Source organism: Gobio gobio (genome assembly GCF_949357685.1).
Source record: "Gobio gobio genome assembly, chromosome: 21".
In the NCBI taxonomy this organism is placed as follows: domain Eukaryota; kingdom Metazoa; phylum Chordata; class Actinopteri; order Cypriniformes; family Gobionidae; genus Gobio; species Gobio gobio.
The window spans coordinates 21,871,265-21,896,793 of record NC_137117.1 but is presented as its reverse complement, the minus strand read 5'-3'; the positions used below and the strand labels follow the sequence as shown (position 1 = coordinate 21,896,793).

At 38.9% G+C, this 25,529-nt stretch overlaps 1 protein-coding gene across 4 annotated transcripts in view; it reads right to left on the bottom strand.

Annotated features, from left to right (window-relative positions):
• Positions 1-5,193: 5,193 nt before the first annotated feature.
• znf385a (zinc finger protein 385A) overlaps positions 5,194-25,529 on the bottom strand; it is a 100,037-nt gene continuing 79,701 nt past the window's right edge. For all 4 annotated transcript variants that reach the window (XM_079802157.1, XM_079802158.1, XM_079802160.1 and 1 more), the window contains 5 exons: positions 19,712-19,880; positions 11,091-11,420; positions 7,324-7,508; positions 7,093-7,185; positions 5,194-6,920 (listed from right to left, as the gene is read on the bottom strand). In XM_079802157.1, coding sequence (XP_079658283.1) covers positions 6,684-6,920; positions 7,093-7,185; positions 7,324-7,508; positions 11,091-11,420; positions 19,712-19,880 — 1,014 coding nt within the window. In that variant the 3' untranslated portion in view covers positions 5,194-6,683. The remainder of the gene's footprint in view (positions 6,921-7,092; positions 7,186-7,323; positions 7,509-11,090; positions 11,421-19,711; positions 19,881-25,529) is intronic.

The window sequence follows — 25,529 nt, the reverse complement described above, 5'->3', positions numbered from 1 at the left end:
GGGGGGCGTTTTTTTCCGGGGGGGGGGGGGGGGGGTTACTAAATTCAAGCATTAAATTAAATTAAATTCAAATATATAGCGCTTTTCATATCATTACAAAATTTATGATTTATACATATTTCAAAGCAGCTTCACAGAAAATGCATCTACATTACAATTTAAATTGATTTGTACATGCTATGCATTTCAGAAATGCACATATACAGAGCACACAGATTAGCTAACTATCTATTATTAATCGATATAATACCTATGGCACAGAAATAAGAATTCATTTTGTTAATGAATAGGGTATATAGAGATGAGCATGGAAGAGAAAACAGAGTCTTCACTTTTTACACATTCATTTCCCACATATAATTGAATGAGGAAATGAGAAACAAAAGAAAACAGCCACAAAGGACTAGCATGTTGACTAGAACATACATTTTGCTCTCCTTTCTTTCTGGCCAGCAAATTTCTCAATGATTCTCTGATTAAAGTCAGTCATCTCAGTAGTGTCATGACGTTTGCATTGTTCAGTCAGATATTTGAGGTCTCTTACCCCTGTTGTTGTCCACAAAACTTCAGTACCAACACTTTGAAATAAAAGACAGGGAAAGCAATAAAGGGCATTGCTAACAACACATCCAGCCAGCCACCTACGTTTCTCATAACAAGCGCGTGGAGCTCCGAGTGCAGCTGCGTCCTCTGTCACTGGCCTGCTGCTGGATCTGTAAATCGCGTTGGTCCGGTTCGGGATCTTCCAACGAACGCCTTGTGAAAGAATTTGATGTAACTGCTGCCATCTCTACGAAACTGATCATCCTAAAGGTTTTGGCAGAGTCGGAGTGCTTGTGTCGCCCGTGCACTTTCGCTATAGTGGCCAAGAACGGAAAGTTGAATGACAGGTGACGAGAACCAATCAGATTGGATAAAATAACACGCATCCAATTCTGATTCGCCAGGGACGCAACAACCTGCGTCCGGAGGAGGATCTTTAAGAACCAATTAGAGACCAGCTTCAGGTCACATGCTGCCCGTATATTTTTAGACTCAGATAGACATCCATTTGTCCGGCGTCCCTCGCGCATGAAACCGCATGAAACATATTGAAGAACATATAAAATAGTTAACCCATCAAAGCCAGTTTTTATTAAATGCTGAGGCTCTTACTAACAGCCAGCACATCGTATGAGTAAACTATTTTATTTTTATTTCACTTTTATATCATTTTTGTATACATGTATATTTCTGGAATTTTGATGGGGGCGGCGCCCCAGCGCCCTCTATTGACCAGCCGCCACTGCTTATAATCTGTTGAATATGAAAATACAACAAACAACAAATACATTTGTCTTAAAGTGGTGGAACATAGTGCTGAACAAAGTGCAGCCATTAAGTTGCCCTAACAGGTCATTGTGTATCAAAAAGTTATGAGTAACGAAAAAATTACATCTATATAACATCTATATAACAAAAATAAATAAATAGTCCCATAGAATCACTGTAGTAGGTGATTTCATATAATAATGTAAATGTAAACTCATTACTTGTCTGAATTTCCACATTATAATGGAATCATAAGCTACTAGTCATAAAAAGAATGAGTGTCCTTGACCGATTAGAATGAAACACATCCAGACTGGATGAAGGATCCTCAATATTTTGGCCATTACAAGACATAATATCTTTCCCTATTGAATTAAGGTCTACTGTACAGTATATGTCAGTTAAAGGGTTAAGTTATGTTTTAGGTGGAATATTATGAATGCAAAAAGCACTAAAGACCAAAAATCCTGATTTATTAACCTGTTAATACAGTATACCCCATTTCCGCATTATATGTACTTATATAATTATAAGCGTATAGTTGCCGCTTGGACTTTTGACTTAGTGTACAAAAAACTATAGATCTCTTGTAAGAATAGTTTTGTTTGGACGATTCTAGAGACCTTCACAATTATGTGTATATATATGTGTATAAATGGGTTAAATGTAGTCACTTCCTGTGCAGTGTACTCTTGTAAGAACAAACAAAAAGTGGGGTTACTTTTTACAGTTTTTGCACTGTAAAAAAAATAAATGTAGCCTTTAATTTAATGTATACAGTAAAATACTGTTAAAATTACCATTTTTGGATGTGAAAAAGAACATCTTATAATTTACAGTGAAAAACCGTAAACTGACATTCCTACAATTCCCTGTGTGTGAAATAATGCCAGTGTTTTTGCTATTAATTATATACTGTATAGGGTTTTATGTTACAACTTATATTGCTTAATTAATGTTTATTGCAATAGTGTCGTGTGTTAGGTGTTTTGTATTTGTGTGTATGACTGTGCACCTTCTATTTATTGATATTTAACTCCGCTTGTGAAAAAGGGCTACTTGTGATGAAATGTAATTCTTCTTGTGATTTCTCTTCTTTATCACTTGTGTCATTATGGTGGTTCTCAGTAAATGTTAAAGGTACAAAACTTTTGCAGTGTGGCCTTGCTAATTCAGCACAAAAGGGCTGTTGGCTTTACTGGTTTTAAATGTAATTTTGTAAATTAAACTATTCAGGTTGTTCTGTAAATATGTTTACATTTTTACTGTATTTTGCAGTAAAAAAAAACATATTTTTACAGTGTCTTGATGTTTTAAATGAGTTGAGAGGGACTATAATTTTATTTCATAAACATCTCATAAAAAAAAAACTGAAAAAAGAAGCATGAGACATGAGTTTTAATATTCTTTATTGATTTATAGACATTGATTTTTTTCTTTTTTTCTCCCTGTGGTAACTCCAAGTTTCTCTGATACCAAGTATTTCCATAATTTTCTGTGTTTGATTTAAATTACATCTATATTATTTTACTCACATATGCATCTATTGGTTGATTTCCTTATTGCAATAAACAAGAGTAGCCAGTATGAGTTGAATATTGCTACGTTCCATCACACATACGGTTTTCCCATCTGACAATTTAATTCAAAAATAACTTTATTGGCAAGACGAGGTTTGACCGAAGCTTCTCCGTCCGCATCTGCTCCAGGAGAAGCCTGGGGTGGAATAAGGCTAAGGCTAAAATAGACTTCACCAACTAACATTACACCTGCCCTGAAAGGTTGAATAAATCTACCAAAGACAATTCTGTACAGTGATGACATAGTTCTGACTACAGGATGAACATGGTCTTTACAGTGTTGACGGATGGGACTAAGCGAGTTTGTCTCAAGCATGTGGAGTGTGTTAGCTGTGATGGCTTTATCACCTCACATGGTTTCAATGGAGCACTGGACACCTGGTTTCAGACTACAGCATGTGTCAGTGCGCATAGTGTTACCACAAAATGCTCATTTGAAATCAGCCAAATACTCTGTCCTCTGATTGTTTAAACAATTCAGTTTGGGACAGAAACAGCTGATTGCAAATGTGCAGTTTAAAAGGAATAGGTCACTCCCCAAATTAAAACGCTTATTTAGCCTACTCCCCCTCATGTTGATCCAAACCCACAGGCTGTTGTTTTTTCCCCTCATAGAACACAAAATTATTATCATTATTAATATATATTTTTTAGAATCACTATGCATATGTATCTGCGAATGAAATAGTTTTGGAAAATTCTGATATTAGAATAGAAGTACATTTTGTTTAGGCAACAATGTTGCTTTGAAACAACACCAATGTCAATGGTCTGTACTGTAAAAAAAACTACGATTAAAACAACTTTACTGTTTTAAAAAATTATTTTTTTTTTTTTAGAAAATGATAAAGCTAACATTTCAACCTAGTTGACTAAATTATATATGTTATAGACCGTATGTAGCCTTTTCAGTGCTGCGCTAGTTGTGTTCTGTCTTCCGGTTTGTATGTCCACAGCATGAAGATAAGATCTTATATTATGGATTTATGAATGAACTGCTCATTTTGAAATGTTACCGGTCTACTGACGTTTGTTATGCTTTCTGCTTTAAACATTACAATGCTCATGATAACTTTTCTTAACTCTACAATAAGTAATTCCACTTCACCAGCTAATTATTCATCGACAGCGATGCTATAGAAATATATAGAACAACCGCAAAACCGGAAGTTCTAAAGATGGCTGCGCGCTTGTTATATAATTGGTCTGAACCATTGGTCTGAACAAAAAAGTTAGACTGGCTGAATTAAAATGCAAAATCATTCTCCCACAGTAGGTGGCGTGAATTTCAATGATTCAGAATGTCAAATTTGCAGAAAGACGAGTTTGCAGGTATGATAATTATATTTAGCACTATACGAGAGTCATAGACTCTTTTTGTACACTTCATGGTGTTTTTTCCTTGCCCTGGTCGCTATAAACTGTTGTTGTACTGTGATTCTTCATAAATCTCTCCTGTTTTCCACTGAAAAAAATAACAGCATATGGGTTTGAAATTACATGAAGGGTGTGCAAATGACGACATTAGTTTCATCTTTTAGCGATTTTTAACTATCCCTTTAAGGTAGATTCTGCCTATCACAAGTTTTCCAAAACCGGATTCTATCAGTACACACACTGCACTACACGATACACACCGACATGAAACTACACCATACTAGTGCCTCGGTAACTAATGAGAAACAGAGGTAAAGTTTCATCAAAGCACAATGGTGGACGCTAACCACAGTTAGCATGAAGTAATGGCATTATCATGACGCTTCCCACACAATGCAAACAAAAAAGTGAACTAAGCTACATACACGAAAGGCTCTGGCTGACTACACATTGTTTGCATTCAGATATACCCTGTCCCCCCCACTCAGAGAAGAAAAAAAGACCCTTTAATATGAAGGGCCCGTCTCTGTGTGTGCCCCTTTCTTGCTTTTAAACTCCCAGCTTTTGTACTGTAAAGGCTAATTTATCTCTTCGGAAGAACATGGAGGCCTATTAGCAGCCATACAGAACCATTTATAAATGATTTTCTACAACAAATGACAAAATTCAATTGCTTATTGCATTGCAATATCCAAACAACAGTAAGACATTGTCACACTTTGTTTATCAATGGAAGACTGCCGCGTAGTTCCACCAACGCGACAGGCCCTTGTTTGATGTTTTCTGTATTTGTACTTCACTTCCTCTAAATACGCTTTCTACAACGGGTAAGCCACATTTCGATCCCATCCGAGTGCAGGTTTTCAATCTTCCATAGAAAAATATTCGTTTTTTTTTTTTTTTTTTCAATTCTTTTTTTTGTCAGAATTTCCACAACAATATTTGTTCAACGTAACAGTGTACTATGAAAACGAACCAAAAAAACAACATCAAAACAATTAATTGATCATAATAAAAACAAAAAATGTATATGCATTGCATGGCTTTAGATTCAAGACAGGAAGTTCATACCAAAAAAAGGAGAGATTGCACAGTCGTGTCCTTAGTGACCTCCTCTGCGTCTTCACTCTGTTCATTTTTCTACTCTCTTGGGGTTCCATTGGAGTGGCTGACCTGCGGTGTCAGTCCTTGCCGGGATGTGGGCTGTCTCGTGAGACTGAACGCAGAAGTCGGACAGAAGGGGGGCCGTATTGCTAGGGGTTGCATAATGTCCACCGAACATACAGAGACAAAATGAACAGAGGAGCCTAAAGTATGTACTGTTAGTCCAAGTGTGTGCTTAGGTTTGTTGCCTTTCTCTGAGAATCAAAGTACCCGTCCATCTTATTTCAGCATCTACCAGCAGTTACGTCATTCTCTACGCACATATTTCACTTCTGAATATTTTTCTAAAGTCAACCAGCTTGGGTGTTCTGAACTAAACTACGCTACGCAATAGAATAAATAGACATCTACTGATTTTCTAAGATCTAAGACAGAGGTCTGGGAGTTTTCAGTCAACCGCTCCTAGCGCTAACGGATGTAAAAGCCACACAAAAGAGATCTCGAGTATCTCTCCTGCATCTCTCTGTTTCTGTAGAGAGATGCTACTGTATGAAGTCAGACTTTTCAGCGACGCTGAGCTTCTAAAGCTCATTTCGAACCAGCATTCGGAAAGAGTCGGGCATCCTTAGACCTTCCCCACAATCCCCTGCTGTGAGTCTCGACATGGTGGAACTGCGACTGAGATTGTGTTTTTTTTTGTGATTTTCTCTTGCAAAGATGCCAAAGCCAGACAGGACAAGTCGAATACAGCGAATACTACGAGAAGCGTACTGATGTAACATGGTTTCTGTAGGTTTCTCAAGGTGCATAGGGTTGTGGGAGCATTTATTCAGAACAACAGAAACATTTAACTGTAGTCTTTGTGTGTTGGTTTTGTGTGTTTTGGGGTCTCTAGAAAGTTGCCTAACTCATTCCAGCATGTCTGGCTACGATGTGACTTCTGCTACCTCACAGTATGAGTATAAATAGAGGGAAGGAACAAGGATGTCAGATAAATACAATATTGCTCTATTCCAACAATCCCTGCATTTGTCCATTCACCCACCAACAAATAAAGCACTCAAATCAAACGAACGGAGATGGAGGAGGCAGTTCAGGGTGATGGAAAGAGAGTTGGAACGCCAGTTGCACCCTCCTTCGTGATTGCTCCCGCTTTGCGCCCCCTTCTGCTTCGTTTGATGATTGACGTTATTGTTGATGAGCCGAATCTAGTCATTGCTGTGATGTTTCACTATTTTTTCGTCTTCACAGTGTGCTTTTGGAGGTGAGGCTCCGGACTGGCTGTGATTGGCTAAGGGGGTGAGGGCGGAGTCAGTACGGGGAGAACAGGATCGGACCGTGTGAGGTGCGTATGGGCCCCGGAGCTGGTCTCAAGATGGCGTGGCTGAGGGGCGGACCCTGCAGGAGGTGATGGTGATGGTGATGCGGATGGGGGGCGGGGGCTGCTGCGCGGAGAGCCAGTTGATTGTTGGAGGCGGCCGCTGCCATCGCCGCAGCAACGGCCAGAGGACTCGGCAGGAGGCCGGCGCCTAATGCTTTGGTGAGATCCTATTTAAGATAAAAACATTATGACTCAGTGATATCATATTGTAATGTGACATCCAATTACAATTTTTTTCATCTTGACATACTGTACTCTAATTTGACATCCAATTATCGAATATAAATTTTAGTGCATGTCAGCGCACTTAAATTAGGATTGTTTCCAGTTACCACTTACCGCAAGGTCAGCTCCCCTGTGCTTCTTGTGTCGGCTCAGGAGGGGGTTTGGCTTTCCTGCCACTCCGTCCCGGTGCCGTCGACTTGATATGTGCTGCAAACAAACCAAAAATAAAAACATAGTCCGTAGATGAAAATTCTATATAATATTTTGGGCTCGATAACAACAATAAACACACAGATATTTCATATAGCCATTTCATGATATATGAGCACCATAACCCTTGCTCACCTGTTTGAGCTGTAGTTCTGAGTTGACCCGCACATTGCAGATCTCACAGTGGAAGGTGCGTTCCTGAGTATTGGGGTCTGAGGCCCCGCCTCCCTGCTCCCCGCTGGGCTTCGGACCCAAACGAGGGTATGCCTTAATGGGCCCCAGTCCGCTGCGGGCTTCCAGAATGGTTTTGTGTTTAGTGCCTGAGGAGCACAGAGCAATACAAAGGTGGTTTTATAAATGAGTGTAATTATATATAAAACACATGTGCGGACTGTATACATGCATATAAACTATGGTTCAAAAGTTTGAGTTTGGTAAGATTTTTTTTATTGTTTCTTATGCTCACCAAGGCTGCATTTATTTGATCAAAAACACAATAGTATTGCGAAATATTGTTACAATTTAAAATAACTGTTTTCTATTTTAATATATTTTAAAATCGAATGTATTCCTGTGATGCAAAGCTGAATTTTCAACATTACTCCAGTCTTCAGTGTCACATGATCCTTCAGAAATTATTCTAATATGCTGATTTGACGCTCAAGAAACATTTCTTATTATTATCAATTTTGAAAACAGTTGTTCTGCTTAATATTTTTGTGTAAATCGTGATACATTTTTTTCAGGATTCTTTGATGAATAGAAAGTTAAAAAAACATCACGTTTGATAATTTAATGCATCCTTGCTGAATAAAAGTATTAATTTCTTTCAAAGAAATACAGACCCCAAACTTTTGACCAGTTGTGTATATACACATAAATAAATCAATGAATAAATAAATATTTAAAATAATATAATAAATAAAATAATGCAACAATAATAATAATATAAAACGAGAATATTATGATATAATAAAATAAAAATAAAAAGATTAAATGTATTTATCTATAAAGATAATATAAACTGCACTGTTATATCCAGTTGCTACCACTAGAGAGCACTTGAATCTTCCACTTTGAATTATCCTTGAATGCAGCTGCTCATGCCAGGGATGATTCTTATTCCTGTCCACATGTCTAATAGGCAGTCACTCCATTCTTTTATTGGAATGATTTGCATTTGTGAATCATATCCTTTTTGAATTTCATAAAGGTTACATTACTGTACAGGGCTGCTCATAAAACAAGATATATTGCTTGGCTTTCAATTTCAAAACTTTGTTGCAAAACTGAATTCTTCAAGTCTTCGAGCTTTTTTAAAATGTGGCTGTCCTCAATACAACGAAGCTCATCAATTTTCCATTTCCTGTGTTTGGAGCCATGCAACACATGGTTCTCCTTAAATGTTTCGCCGTCATGTTCCTGGCCTCACAATGTCAATGAAAACACAGCTAAGCTATATGTACAAAAAACACAAAAACACGTGATGTCCACATGCTTGGGTTCCTAAGAACTAATGTCTTTGTTTTGTTCTTAACCAAGAAAACATTGGGAATGTCGACACATTCTCTTGCCAAATCAAAAGCAGACTTCATTTTCTCCCTTTGACCAAAAGAGAACTGAGATTAACCCTACTCCGAAAGAGTGAGCAGCCAGTCAAGTAGTAGTAGAAGAAGAACGCCGTAATCTCAGTTCTCGCGCATGCGTCGTGGCACTCCCGCGAACTCTCGTCAGAGGCTCAAATTGAACAACAATAATAGTGTGATAAAGTCGTTATTTTTGTTGTTTTTCCGCTCAAAAAGTATTTTCGTCGCATGATAGACTTAATACAGAGCCACTGTAGTCATTTGGACTCCTTAAATGACGTTTTTACTTACTATTCTGGGCCATCAAGTTTCAGTCCCTCTGAAAGCCTATGGAGGAGTGAGACAGCTCTCAGATTTCATCAAAAATATACTAAATTATGTTCCGAAGATGAACGAAGGTCTTACATGGTTGGAACAACATGAGGGTGAGTAATTACTGACAGAATTTTCATTTTTGGGTGAACTAACCCTTTAACTTTGGGTTTGAGCAGACAAGGCAAGAAACAAGCACAAATGACCTTTGTGCTGTTCAAAAATGCACTCTTGCAATATTTACACAAAAAATTTGTTCCAGACAATGAGCGTTGCTAGTTTCACTGTATAACGGTCATTAGTAAATGCCATCTGAGAAATAAACAGATAAAACAAGATTTGACAGCTGTGTCGTCTGGACAGAAATAAAGTAAGCTAAAACTCTCCCTTACTCTCCCGACTTATATCTGTGGCTGTCTGCACAACATATGATTTGATTTCTGGCCGTGGTTTGGAGTTTAATTTAGGGAATGGACTGTATTGATTCCAGATAGCTTTCCTTAACCCAGGCCATGATTATAAATTTCCATCAGCAACAACGCCCTGATATCACTCATAACTTGTAATGTTTACTTTAAAACATGGTCGTGTTCCAAGAGGAACGACTTGCGGCTTCCATGTATCAAAGTGTGAATGTTTAATTTTCAGACCACACAAACAATTGTCAAATACTTTATGTACTTTTTTTTGGCCTGGGGAAAAACAAGCTCAACATGAGAAATCCCTAATCAGACGGTATAAACATACTAAAACTATGACTGCAGTTTTTCCTGATAAATAAAAGAGGAGATCAATAATAAATAGAGTTGTGTGTGTGCCTCTGCAGCAATGTCTCCTCAACATCCACCTTCATCTCTTCAAACAGGGTTGTTTGTGTTGACACAAACTGAATAATGGAGCAGAATGAGATCTGCTCAGGCATTCGATATACCACGAGAAATCAAACACTCCCCTAAATACTACAAGCTGCACTGCAATTCAAAAACTGATCCATTCATTTTCGTGCACACCTTTGGGGCAAACCAATAGGACAAGTGGCGCTGTAAAGTTGTGTATAAATCATGAGACGAGTGAAAGCATCTAAAGACGCCTGTTTCAGAAGTTTAAAGCGTTTTTTTCTGTGATGGACATAATTGCTAGTGTTCCTCTGTGAGATGCCTGGAGCTACGCATATTTCTGTTGCTCACAGAACAAGATAAATCTTGCAGACTCTTCTTAAAATAATTATGTCTTCTGAAGTAATTTGTGCAAGTATTGAGAAAGACAACCAGAAGGTCTGAATTTAGCGTTTGCCAAGTGCAAAATTTTAGTAAAAACTATATAAATCCTTAAATGTTAAGCACGTTATTTCCCAGTTTGTCCGCAAATTTATTAGGAACAGCAACATAATACATGGTTTTAATGCAATTGAAGGATAGTCAAACTCAATGCATTCAAATAATAAAAAAAAAGGATCAGTCAGGATCAGTCTTCTACCATCTATGTATCTAGGATGCATATTTTATGGAATAAGGAATATAAAATGTCCATATGGAATGCTTCTTCCATTAAGCCATAAAAAATAAAAATTTAGCAAGCGATTATATATATATATTTGGTGACAGGAATATTTACTGTATATATAATGGAATATAAAACTGAAAATATTTATGGCTGGTAAATTTTTCTCAATACACCTGCCACTGCCAAAATTTTACATTTGTGTGCTTTGCATTTGCACATTATATGTGACCTGCACTGGCAAAATGATTCGCAATGAGCAAATGTTCAATTCAAATGAGTTATTCTCTATTAAAAAACCTACAAAATGACGTATTATTTGTTGAAATCAGACAAAAAAATTATTGAGCTACACCTGTTTGAAGTTGATAGTGTCAACCCGACAGTTAACCAAACATTCACATAAGACATAACAGATAATTTTTGTGTGAATACTCGCCCTGACAGATATTTTAAAATACTAAAAACTGAGTTTAGATGAGTTGTTGCTAAATGAATGTTCACCTTTATTGTGGGCCTCCAACTGGGAGAGTGAATTGACGGCCACTTTGCACAGTGAGCAGTAAAGCAGCTTCTTGGCTTTGTCCTCTTCGGTCTCAGGGTTGCTGGGAGTGACTGATGGCGCCCCAGGGGCCCCAGTGCCAGCCTGTTCTGAGTTAGAAGAGCCACAGCCGGGGGATGAGGAGGCGGCTGGCGGTGGTTGAGGGTTAGTGGGGGTGGGCAGAAGCGGGCATGCAGAAGGACCGGGGGATTCTGGGGTAGGGGGAGCAGAAATGGCCATGGGCCCCGGGGCCACCGCAGGTCCGTTTAACTGTGGCGCTGGCCGCGTCTCATCTGCGAAGCAAAGCAAACAACAAAATGACATTTTAAATGGAGTATTTGTGGAAGTTAATGGGCTCTGCTGTTTCATCTTTAAAAATTACTGCAGCGCAAGAATTCAAGAGCTTTCAGTTCACGCCACAGAAATTGTTTTTTTCCTGTAAACCTCAAACCAAGCGTACTTCAAATACCTCGTCTTAAAGTGTACAAGCCAAGCTTTTATAGACCACATAAAAACAAGTTAGCAAAAAAATTGACTTCATAAAATACAATTATTTACATATGTTTGTATTTTTTATGAGGCTTCACATTTTGTTTAGTTTAATTTACGAAGTAAAATGGGAGATACAGAGAAATATGTAACAATACCGTTTAGAGTATTTAGGACGTGAAATAGCAGTCTTTACTAATTGAAACATGTTTCTGTTGACATGGAGACTAAGAGCAAGCAAAACTCATAATAAATGCCTCAAATAAGGCTATTATGCATGACAATGGGGAAAATGTCATTTAAACTATAGTTAAAATGTTTTTATTGATCAAAACTACAGAAAAAACAGTACTATTTTTAAATATTACAATTTAAAACACATTTAAATATTTCTTATCAATGGTGAATACAGTGGTGCTGCGTAGTATTTTTGTGTCAATGCTTTTTTCAGGATTGTTTGTGTGGCATAAAGTTCCTGCATTTATTTAAAATAGAAATCTTTTGTAAAATTATATATGTGCTTTACTGTCACTTTTGTCAGACTTTTTTTTACATCACAAACAACTTACAAGTCCATGTGTCACTGAAAAGCAAACCTATGACCTGGCATTGCTAGCATAGGTTACCCTACTGGCAAAAAAACATGTGCAATAGCTTTCTCATCCTACATTGGGTACATACTAAAACACCCTAAATGGGAACGGGCGTTACACAGTTCAAAAAGTCTTAGCCCACAGATTATGGCTTTAGAAAGAATCTCTTGGGAAGAAAAGTAAGGAGTGACTTCACTACTCAATTTCCTTGCAAAGATTGCACATGTTTTTGTCATTTTACAAACATTTGACCACAAGGTCTTACATAAGCTCGTAGTCATTCCAACTCAGTGTCTCTCTCCTTAAGAAACACACTTAGATTTTATTCACCATGACATTTGAAGTTCAACAGCCTCTGCTGTGGTGGCAAATCCTGAATGGCAGGTGTATAAGAGCTGGTTAGAGGCAACCAGATCCCTCGTTTAACAGGAAACAATTCTCTCTCTCTCTCACTCTCTCTCTACATTGGAAGTTTCCAGGCAGATTTCTCTATGTGTCTCTCTCTCTCTGTTTGCGGAGCAGATGAGAGTCTGTGCTATATTTCTTTTGGGCCTGAGCTCCTGTCAGAACTTTCTAAATATCATCTGGATCAAAGTACGGCTTGATGACATACTGCTCTTTTGGAAGATGCAGGATGTTACAGCAAACCCCACGACCCTTCAAAAAAAACACCAAATATAGAACACCACTTTGCACAATAGCTATTACAGCATCAGAATGGACGGACCGAACCATCTGGCTTGTACTCAGTGCAGATGTGGTTCTGTAAAGCCTGAACTTTTAACTCTGAGCTAATATTCTCAGTGCTCCTTTTCCACAACACACACCATTCCATTACAGGCCTCCACCCTCTAACAAACACACACACTCGCACACTATGTGTCTGTAGTAAAAAATGTGGGTTTGGCTGTGCACATGTGGTTTGTTTTAGCAGATCGTGGTTCTGGAGGTGGAGGAGAGTGTGTAATGGGGGATTTCAGAATCCTTCATCCTCTGGACGGTTGCCATCCACCACCATCACTGACATGCCCTCCATGTTCGCTGCAATATGCACCCATCTGCCCTCCATTTATTCTTGCTCTGCATATTTGAAAGTGCGGTTACACAACATGCACTCTCAGAGGACTCATATTTAATGCTTAAATTAACACTCGCCTTCCTTCAACTGCTGAAGGAGTCAGCCGCTGTAAACACAAGCTAGTAATGATATAAATATTTTAATCAAAGTTCAGAGGTCCAACAGAACCCCAACAAATTGTTTTAAAATTGCAAATCAACAGTGGCATGGAATCTTGGGCATCACTTTGTATTACAAAGAGGCGGAGACAGGGCTGGTTGAGGGATGTCAACATTTTTTTACTTTTTTTTACGTTTTGTAAAATGTTATACACTATCATTCAAAAGCTTATAGGATAAGTAAGGTTTTTTATATATAAAAAAGTAATTTATGCTCACTATGGCTGCATCTATTTGATCAAAAATACAGTAAATATAGCAAAAATAATTTTGTGAAATATTACATTTTAAAGTAACTGTTTTCAATTTTGATAAATTTTAAAAATGTGTTTTTTTTCAGTGATGGCAAAGCTGAATTGTTAGCATAATTACTTATCTTCTTCAGTGTCACATGATCCTTCAAAAATCATTCTAATGTGCTGATTTAGTATTCAAGAAGCTTTTCTTATTATCAATGTTGAAAACAGTTGTGCTGCTTAATATTTTTATGAAAAATGTGATATGTTTTTCAGGATTCGTTGATCAATATAAATTTCAAAAGAAGAGCATTTATATGAAATAGAAATCTTTTAGAACAGTATAAACATACTATCACTTTCGATAAATGTAATGCATCCTTGCTGAATACAATTATTATGGTCTTTTCTTTCTTTCTTAAATCTTACTGAACCCAATTTTTTTTAAACTATTTTGAACTGTTTTTATGCCAAAGGAACAAACACTCTACTAACCATGATATTTGTTTTAACAGTTCAGCTTTGAATACATGCTGTTTGGTTTTCTAAATTACCCTAATATTCATTTTTATAATACAAATATATATGAAAATATAGGAAGGACTTTTTTTTTTCTTCTGATTTTACCATAACTGATAGCAAGGTACAATGGGAGGTGGAGAGCATGCCAGAATGGTTTCTGCTGTCACTGAAAACAAATACTAAATAAAGCATAACAAATGATAACAAATTCTATTCGACAGTAACTTAATTATAACACACAACAGCATGAAAACACCTGCAGAACAATTGGGGGAAAAAAGCTTTGTCTATTAGTCACATCATGCTGTGAGTTATTCCAGTTATTGCATAGGACAAAATTGGCCTTGACAGAAAGCGTAAATGATGACTGTGCATTTAGTAGAATTATGATAGCTTAGTTACAGACTCCATACAGAACCTGAACCCACGAGAACAATCTCTCAGTTTCCAGACAGTAAACTAAACCTGCTATTAACGCTGCTCCGGTTTCACTGCCACTGAAAGAGCTATAGTGGAGAAGATGGTGTATGACGTGGTGAAGGAGGGGTCTGGTTGTGACCAGTGCAGGTGGATCAGATGTCCAAGGGGTCAGGTAGAAGAGAGGCCGGCCTTCACCCACTCCATACCCTGCCCATCATTAATGATTAATGAGCCCTGAAACAAGATGCCTGAATGAGCTTTGGGACTTATTAATTATGGAGTTGGGTGCATTAATTTGCCTCTCTCAGATCGCTGTTTCCCAGATGCATCTTAGAGCAGGCCTATTTACCAAACGATGCTCTTGTTTTTATATAGTCCGCATGTAAGTGTAGCGATTCTGCCACTGTAGCTCAATAGAACCATGCTGTCGGAGATGGAGAAAGAGCTGGAAATTGAATGCCACTTCAAGCTTATGCTGTGAAATATGGAGGCCCAGACGAGTGTCGTGCAGCCTTCTGTCTCTATATAATCTCCAGATGTGTAGAAGACTGCTGGAAACGTATGGCTTCATTAAAAGGAGTGACTGTGCAGAAGTGGATCTTGGGGACAAACAGAGTGCTAAGACGGTTCAATGCCAAACCTCCCGCACATCCTGCCAAATCTCCACGCTATTACGGGCCCTGTTAGCTGCGCAGTGCGCACAAGCCTTCCAACAAATCTTCACTAGAATAAAAGTGTTTCTACTACTGGAAATGTGAAAAGTTATAAATAAAGAGCAAAGCAAACATCATAATTAGACAAACCACAGCTGAAATTACTTGTAAAAGAGCTAAGAATGTATCTAAGCACAAATTATATTTGTGTGAAATTAAAGTGTATATTAAACTGTTAATATTATTTTTTTAAAAACTATACTTTTTTTATATATAAAGTGTAATTTATTCCTGAAGACTATCAGTCTTCAGTGTCTCGTGATCCTTCAGAAATCATTCTAGAGAACAGTATTTATTTGAAATTAAAAATATATATATATTTTGAATGGCAGTGTATAAAAAATTTTTGGGGGGGTGAACTATTCTTTTAAATTACCAATGGTTCAGCAGACAAGGACATGCAGAAGGCAGCTGAAACTCTATAACCACTAAAAAGGTGACTCCATTGGTCTGAGTATTGTCTTTCTACCTCTGAGAAGATGTTGGCTCCAGTGATGCGTGAAAGAAAATCATCAATAAATTACATCTCCGCCAGCTGAGGTCCAACACGGCTTAGTGTTTCTCATGAAGCGTGGGAATTCTCCTCTTGAGCTTTCACATAAAAACCCACACAGGCACGAGTAGAAAGCATGAAGTGTAGACAAGTGAGATATAATGATTAGGCCCGAGCCCTGATTCATCCCCAATATTTAGTCGCATGCTTTTAAACTCCGACTGCAATTTGGGGTGGGTGGGTGATACAGATATGAAAAGAAACACACTCTGTGAGCTCTAAACTTTTGCTAAATACATTTACACTGCACAATCTCACACACACACACACACATAATTCTCCACACGCTGGGATTGCAATGTCCAGATGGAACTGCAGCTGTCAGGACTCTAGGGGTTGGCAGCTCAATGAAGACTCTGTTGTGAAACTAGTATTATGGGCATTAAAACAAAGTGATTGTCGGAATATACAAACAAGCGAGCCACCGGCCCGCTAGGGGTCGGGGTCATAGGAGTGAGCTTTGGATGGAAAACTGCATTCTTTCATATGTATCTGGTTTCACATTTAGATCATGGCCGGTTTGTTTTGGCTCTCTCCCACTGGAATTCTTTCTAGGGCTAAGGACTGTAGACAGTTTTCTCTGGACAGGCAAATCCCTCAGTGAGAGACACGGCTATACTGTCCTCCTCCATCCTCTGTGACAGAGACGATGAGCAGGATGAGGGGGAGGTGGGAATTAAAGCAGTTAATCTGTAAGTCATATTATATAATGTAAAACTAAGGTGTTCGTAAAACAGTTTGCTTTTTTTTTTTTTGCGTTGAATTCATTTACTTGTCTCATTTAAATGTCTTGACTTCACTTAAAATGTCAAGTTGTCCTGACATTATTTTAACAATTAGGTAAAGTTCCATTTCAAATAAATGCTGTTCTTTTGAGCTTTCTATTCATCAAAGAATCCTGAAAAAACATCACAGTTTCCAAAAAAGAAACTATAAGCAGCACAACTCTTGCCAGCATAGATAATACAAAATGTTTCTTGAACACTAAATCACCATATTACACTTATTTAAAGGCTGAATATAAATAAAAATAGAAATTTGAATTGTAATATATCACAATATTACTATTTTCCTATATTTTTCATCAAATAAATGCAACCATTGTGAGCAGAAGAGACTTCTTTCAAACAATTAAATAACTATGAATAAATAACTATAAATATAAAAACTACTGTAAAAACTATGGTTTTAAAATGTTTAATATTATTGTTTTCAGAATGAGAATTGTACAATGGGAAATGCTGACAGCAAGCATCACATCAATATTCATCACACTCACTCGAGACAAAAACAACACTTCCAATACCTTATGTCACAAACATCATTTTGAGAAGAAGATCAAACACATCCTGATGTCATAAGACAGTAAGTTAGTAAATGTAACAAAATCAACATCAGTGTAAATGCAGTCTACATCTAGTATATTCAGATATCTATCCATGGATGGATGGGGGGAAAATAATGTACACTTTGCAGCTATAACAGCTTCAACTCTTCTGGAAAGGCTGTCCTTAAGGTTTAGGAGTGTTTTTATGGGAATTTTTGACCATTCTTCTAGAAGCGCATTTGTGAGGTCAGGCACTGATGTTGGACGAGAAGGCCCGGCTCACAGTCTCCGCTCTAATTCATCCCAAAGGTGTTCTATCGGGTTGAGGTCAAGACTCTGTGCAGGCCAGTCAAGTTCCTCCACACCAAACTCGCTCATCCATGTCTTTTTATGGATCTTGCTTTGTGCACTGGTGCGCAGTCATGTTGGAACAAGGGGCCATCCCCAAACTGTTCCCACAACGTTGGGAGCATGAAATTGTCCAAAATGTGTTGTTGGTATGCTGAAGCATTAAGAGTTCCTTTCACTGGAACTAAGGGGCCAAACCCAACCCCTGAAAAACAACCCCACACCATAACCACCAAACTTTACACTTGGCACAATGCAGTCAGATAAGTACCGTTCTCCTGGCGATCGCCAAACCCAGACTCATCCATCGGATTGCCAGACAGAGAAGTGTGATTCGTCACTCTCTTCGTCACTCGTCTCCACTTCTTTAGAGTCCAGTGGCGCCGTGCTTTACACCACTGCATCTGACGCTTTGCATTGCACTTGGTGATGTAAGGCTTAGATGCTGCTGCTCGGCCATGGAAACCCATTCCATGAAACTCTATGCACTGTTCTTGAGTTAATCTGAAGGCCACACAAAGTTTGGAGGTCTATTGACTCTGCAGAAAGTTGGCGACTTCTGCGCGCTGTGCGCCTCAGCATGTGCTGACCTCGCTTTGTGATTTTACGTGGCCTACCACTTCGGGGCTGAGTTGCTGTTGTTCCCAATTGCTTCCACTTTGTTATAATACCACTAACACCACTTGACCATGGAATATTTAGTTGTGAGGAAATTTCACGAATGGACTTGTTGCACAGGTGCAACCAATCACGGTACCACGCTTGAATTCACTGAGCTCCTGAGAGCGACTCATTCTTTATACACCTGTGGCCATGGAAGTGATTGGAACACCTGAATTCCACACTCTGGGAGCCTATAGATTATTTGTTTTTTTTCCCCCATCCATCCATGGATGGATAGATATCTGAATATACTAGATGTAGACTGTTTGCAGTTACAATGATGTTGATTTTGTTACATTTACTAACTTGTCTTATGACATAAGGATGTTTGATCTTCTTCTCTGATGTGTGTGACATTTTAAGGTATTGGAAGTGTATGAGAAACTTCAAATAATAAGAGCTAAAAACTTGTTTGTATCGAATCCATGGTCCTTCTGAGGCCTTTAATATAGATTTATTTTGCGATTCATGAATGTAGTTCAAAAAAGTTAAAGCTTCTCATAAAACATCTACCTGTTGCAAGTGCTGATTGTTTGATCCTGATTGAGCCTGGCAATAACAGGAGCATGGAAAGTGGAGGGAGCATAGTCATAAAGACATAGGGAAAGAAGACTGGCAAATAACAGGCACAAGAGGGAGTCACCCTCCCTCTGGCAGTTTATAAACTATGCGCCCCCATTTCATCGCACCATCATTATGATCTGCCAATGTTTAATCACTTCTCATTAAAGCAAGATCAACTGTGATGTTTCCCTTCTCCCTCTTAACTAATCCTCAGACCTCTGAACTTTTTTATATCCACAATCTGTGTCACACAAACTCACTCACTGCTCATCCTCTGCTCTAACCCATCCCTCCTAATCCCAAAGTTTATTCTGAGGCAGAGACAAATAGACTTTTAATACCTAATAACCCTGCACACAGCTTCATAAACACATCAGCTAGGCCTTCCTAATAAAGCTGCAAAACAAGTGTTGATGGTCAAAGTCACGCCACTCTAGTAAAATTAGGCTCTATGTTCGAGACCTTTACCCAGACTTCCTCAAGATGTTTCAACAAGGAATGCACCATCTTATATTTCATAAACTAGCTATTTTAAATATTGTGCTGGGACTGAGGAATGTTGTCTTTGTCTCTTTCTGTTATTGTGCAGTTGGGGCTGTAATTACCCTGTGACAGACCCCAGACCTTCAGTGCTGGGAATGTTCGATTGGTTGCTTCTTGGAGAGTGAGGTCAGACCACACAGATTGAATATTTGAGGCGTTTTCATGTCCTAGTTTTGATTCATAGGGTGAATTAGAGTATCCTCGCTTTCCAGTCACATGTTTTGAGAATTTTGAAGCAGAATACACTGCCTAGCTTTATATTCTTCAAATGAATGTCTTTACTTCCCAAAAGCTCTGTGTGAGTGAGCATAGAAGACCAAATGTGCATGTTTTACAATCGCAATACTGTACAAAGCCACTTATTCTTAAGCTCTTACCTGTTATGTTGGGCTCTGTGTCTGAGACGGTCGGCAAGGGTCCAGTTGGTGAGGGGGACGAGACGGGCCCGGGAGGTTTGTCACTCTCTTGTGGGCGGCTCTTGGAGGTCTCGATGCCTTTGACTCTCCTAGCATGACGGTTCCCCTTGTAGTGGGCTTCTGCCTGACTCTGAAATGAACACACAGGTGATGCTGCTTAATCATTCTATGAGCGTACCTTTCAAAATCCACAAGGAGCTACACACAAACAAAACAGGTACAGAGTTACAAAGTTTTTGATGCTCACAGGCCATATTTGACATCTGGTACTGGATGTCCTGTCCAGGAGTCAGAAAATTATACTGTACTTACACTCTTGCCTCAGGACACTGATGCCACATGACACTCATTTTCTGTGAGTGTGAAATTGACTGTCTTTGGCGATTTGTTCCAGAAATGTTTTTGTTATACTGGTTGAAAGTCTCTTCACATCCTGATAGCAATCACTATGTTAAGTGGTCTAAATGTATTTATATGTATATATCATCTCTGGAAGGCATGGGACCATAAAATGTTCATCCAATCATTGCATTAGGTCTGAATACAATGTCCTACCTGCAAGTCAGCGTATGTATTTTCATACCTCCGCGCACCCTGCTCTCGCAGACGTCACACGTCATAAGCGCATTTAATGCTAAGCAGAATTGTGAACAGACAGTCACAAAGCACCGCAACCGAAACAGCAGCAACCTTTTACAATACAATTGTAAGAAATGGAAACCTTGAGATTGTGACTCTAGTTTATGCATTTCAATGGCAACACTATCAATGACGAAATTAATCTGCAGCAGTCAGGTGGTACAGGTCACTGCTCTTTAAGTTGCTTACGTTACGCCGTATCTCATCTTGGGACGCTTTGCAAACTATGCGTGTTTTAAGGCGTGACGCTCTGAAGGGAGGGTGGGATCTCATCGGAAGCCGGAATGCACACAAGATAATTTCGAGCTACAGGCAAAACAGGCAATTTTGAGGTTTTCATTGTGTTTCAATGTGTTCATTAAGCCCTCATCTAGTGATCCCAATGCTCCAAATAGCAATTAAACATCTAAAAGTATCTTTATTTGTACGTTTTCTGAGAGGGGTACCTTTCCTGTGTCCATGAAAACGATCTTACTCACGCTGACTGACAGATTCGACAGGTGCGCACTAAGACGCCTCTCATATACACGCCGATATACACATATACACAGAATTACAGTATTTCAAAATCTGTCATGGCGAGTATTGACGCAAACATTATCTGTTATGTCTTATGTGAAGGTTTGGTTAACTGTTGGGAAAAAACATCTAATGTGTTAATTTAGATCCGTGCGGTACAGTAGGTCTTAATATATAGGTTGTCTGTTTCATTAATGTTAATCAAACAATTGTGGTATCATGGAAAAAAAGTATAATATACATTTTTCTTATAGATATTTGGTTTTGACTTGGTGTGTGTCAAATTTGGTGTTATTACCAGAGATTTTAAGGTATGGTTGCTAGGTGATTTTGTTTTGGAACCTTCAGAAAACTTTAACTTGATTTTTCTTAAAATTGACTTTGCTGTCTCTATCAACAAGTGTTGCTCGGTCATTTTTTTTTGTCAGATTTCAACAAATCATACATCATTTTGTACGTTTTTTAATAGAGAAAATAACTCATTTGTGATCATTTGCTCACTGCGACTCATTTTGTCACCACGGGTCACATATAATGAAATATTAAAATAAAATTAACATGAAAAATTACATCAAATAATTTATTCCACTAGACAAAGAATATGATGTCTTTTTCCATGATTTCATTATGAACACTGTGTATAAGTAGAAAAGATGAGACAAATGTTAAGTGAAAGGATATATTTAGTAATCTCAGCGGTCATTGCATAAACAGTGCAAAACCAAAAGAAAAAACAAAACAGTTGACTCCTGTAAAAGCTGTAATCTGCATAAACAATTCCACTTCTCTGATGTGGCGCAATCTAGTCCACTCATCGATCACGCTGATTTGACCTCTAGCAGGAACACACGACAAGATATTTCCAGAAATGTTCACACAGGAGCTGTCGCCTGTGGTCTACATCCTCGTTACAGGGGAGCGGGGCCGCCACGCGGCACATCGCGTATCTGTCGTGCCTCCCAGCAGCACGCTTCAAACAGATCACCTAACAGCGGCTTCCCAAAACAGCCATGGCCTCAGAATCATTCTCATAAGGACAAACATGATGATTATTAAGTGGCTGGATTAGCTGTTGTGTGAAACTGAGAATGAGTTGACAACAGTTGCTGCAGACACTGGGAGCAGGACCAAGAGACTCATACCAGAGTGTCATCCAGGGCTCAGACGCTCACAGCATTAAAAGAGGCGTGGAACCTTAGCAGGGACTCATGGGAACACAAGAGATTAAGACAGCTAGGATAGGCCTTTAGAGACCGTTAGGGTACAGTGAGGGAATGGTATGAGGTTGGCCCTTCCTGTCTGTTGTGGCAGGTTGTGGGCTGTAATTGGTGATGACAGAGCCTTATATAGCTGGTGGTCTGTAATCGAAGCCTTTGGGGGTTTGAAGAAGCTGCCCATCTAAAGCACACAGGAAACTGAGGAGGATGTGGGAAAGAAGCACTGAAAGAGCAGTGATCCCTGGGATTAAGGAGGAAAGAGGAGAGGATAGCGATGTGGTTCTAGCAGAAACCAACAGAGAACTCAATGGAGATGGGGCTAAAGCACAGGTGCTCAGTGTGTTTTGGAGACAGAGGCCACACAGACAAAAAAATGAATGTAAAACTGATCAGACTTGCAACAGCGAAGAAAACAATTCAGAGGAAAGAATCCACATCCAAAAACAAATGAGAAACACAGTTCATGCCATTGCTATGTCCAAGCAACAGACTCAAACAGTCTAGGGCGGTAATCACAACCACGAGTTACAGAGATGTCAATACTGGAGATTCCAAGTTTTTTTTTTTTGTTTACTAAAAAAGTCTGTGACTAGGGCTGGGAATCGTAAAGAATTTAATGGTTTTGGTTCTAGTTCCAATTCCTTTTAATGATTCTTTTAGTAAGTATTTGAAAAAAAAATGTTTGCTGTGCCATTGCTAAAATGTCATTGCTAAAATATTTATTTTTTATTCTTGAATAATAATCAGAATAATAATTACGTGTCATAAATGAATGCAAATAATTGGCTTTAACTGTATTAAACAAAATTACTCGACAATCAAAACGTGGAAACATTTTTTTTTTTTTTTAAATAATACTGACTAAACTCTTAATGTGCATCTTTACACATTGCCGAATGAACCAATCAACTGATTTCTCACAGTTAGTTGTAAGCTGTATTTGTTTGATTCTCTAAAAAGAACCTGCTTATTAGAATCAATCATTCAGGAATCACTCTTCACCATATACACTATGATTCACTAAATTCGCGATTCACTAAAAAGAACGATTCATTAAAGTCATTCGTTCAAGAGTCAGACTAGACTGGTTGCAATGCATATTTTTGATTCACTAAAAAGAACAGGTTCGTAAGGGTTGGGAATCGGACTACACTCTTAAAAATAAAGGTTCTTAAATGGTTCTTTGGCGGGGTGTATGGTTCCATGAAGAACCTTTTGATACCAAAGAACCTTTCCATTGCACCAAATGTTTAGACTATAAAATGGTTAGAAATTTTTTTTTTCTTTAAAGGCCCACTGAAGGGACTTGAAACACGCAGCATTATTCAATGTGTTGACGTAATTTCCTTTCAAACGGCTCCAGCTGTTAGCAGCTCCTCCCCTTTTTTGAAACAGCCAATAGCGTTTCGTTAATACCACAGTTTGACTAGAGCCTTTCTGTTTGGCAAAACCGTTTATAATCATAATCTCTGAAATACAGCATTTTGTGCAGAATTTAAATGGGTCCGATATGTTTTGTTGTCTGCGTCGACTCGCGCATATGATCCGCGCTGCGCTCTCGTGTCTCTAATCAACGGCTCTGGTCGAGACTAGGTGTGTGCGCTGCGGCGGTGCGCGTGAAAGTAACTCGAAACCAGACTTCATTCGTCTCAACTGAAAGCATATTTACACTGTCTGAATTGTTTCCTATTGCATATACACTCACCTAAAGGATTATTAGGAACACCATACTAATACTGTGTTTGACCCCCTTTCGCCTTCAGAACTGCCTTAATTCTACGTGGCATTGATTCAACAACGTGCTGAAAGCATTCTTTAGAAATTTTGGCCCATTTTGATAGGATAGCATCTTGCAGTTGATGGAGATTTGTGGGATGCACATCCAGGGCACGAAGAGTGCCCGTTCCACCACATCCCAAAGATGCTCTATTGGGTTGAGATCTGGTGACTGTGGGGGCCATTTTAGTACAGTGAACTCATTGTCATGTTCAAGAAACCAATTTGAAATGATTCATTGTGACATGGTGCATTATCCTGCTGGAAGTAGCCATCAGAGGATGGGTACATGGTGGTCATAAAGGGATGGACATGGTCAGAAACAATGCTCAGGTAGGCCGTGGCATTTAAACGATGCCAAATTGGCACTAAGGGGCCTAAAGTGTGCCAAGAAAACATCCCCCACACCATTACACCACCACCACCAGCCTGCACAGTGGTAACAAGGCATGATGGATCCATGTTCTCATTCTGTTTACGCCAAATTCTGACTCTACCATCTGAATGTCTCAACAGAAATCGAGACTCATCAGACCAGGCAACATTTTTCCAGTCTTCAACTGTCCAATTTTGGTGAGCTCATGCAAATTGTAGCCTCTTTTTCCTATTTGTAGTGGAAATGAGTGGTACCCGGTGGGGTCTTCTGTTGTAGCCGATCCGCCTCAAGGTTGTGCGTGTTGTGGCTTCACAAATGCTTTGCTGCATACCTCGGTTGTAACGAGTGGTTATTTTAGTCAAAGTTGCTCTTCTATCAGCTTGAATCAGTCGGCCCATTCTCCTCTGACCTCTAGCTTCAACAAGGCATTTTCGCCCACAGGACTGCAGCACACTGGATGTTTTTCCCTTTTCACACCATTCTTTGTAAACCCTAGAAATGGTTGTGCGTGAAAATCCCAGTAACTGAGCAGATTGTGAAATACTCAGACCGACCCGTCTGGCACCAACAACCATGCCACGCTTAAAATTGCTTAAATCACCTTTCTTTCCCATTCTGACATTCAGTTTGGAGTTCAGGAGATTGTCTTGACCAGGACCACACCCCTAAATGCATTGAAGCAACTGCCATGTGATTGGTTGATTAGATAATTGCATTAATGAGAAATTGAACAGGTGTTCCTAATAATCCTTTAGGTGAGTGTATAGTGCGCTATGTGCGATTCACCATGTAGAAAATAGTAAATGTGTGAACAGCTGACCGATTTCAGCGCTGCTTCAGCGTCTATTTATAGTGTAGGGGGCGGGCGCTTCAGATTCTAGAGACCATTTGATTGGACAGAAGATTTGATGAGAAGGTGAAGTCTGCGATGATGTCATCAAATTCTGTGATTCATTTTAACGGAAGTGAGAGACTGTAAGTTTTGAATGTGTATATCTCCTAAATGCGAATTTTGCCATTGTTTTGGAACACACCAGCTTATTCCTAACCTTAAGGCTAACATAATCATACTAAACGCTAAAAAACTTTAATTTTGATTTCAGTGGGCTTGTAAAGAACCTTTCACAAAACGGTTCTTCAGGGAACCAAAAATGGTCCTTCTATGGCAGGGATGGGCAAACTCGGCCATGGAGGGCCACTGCCCTACAGAGTATAGCTCCAACCCTGATAAAATCCCTTTTTGGTTCTTCCT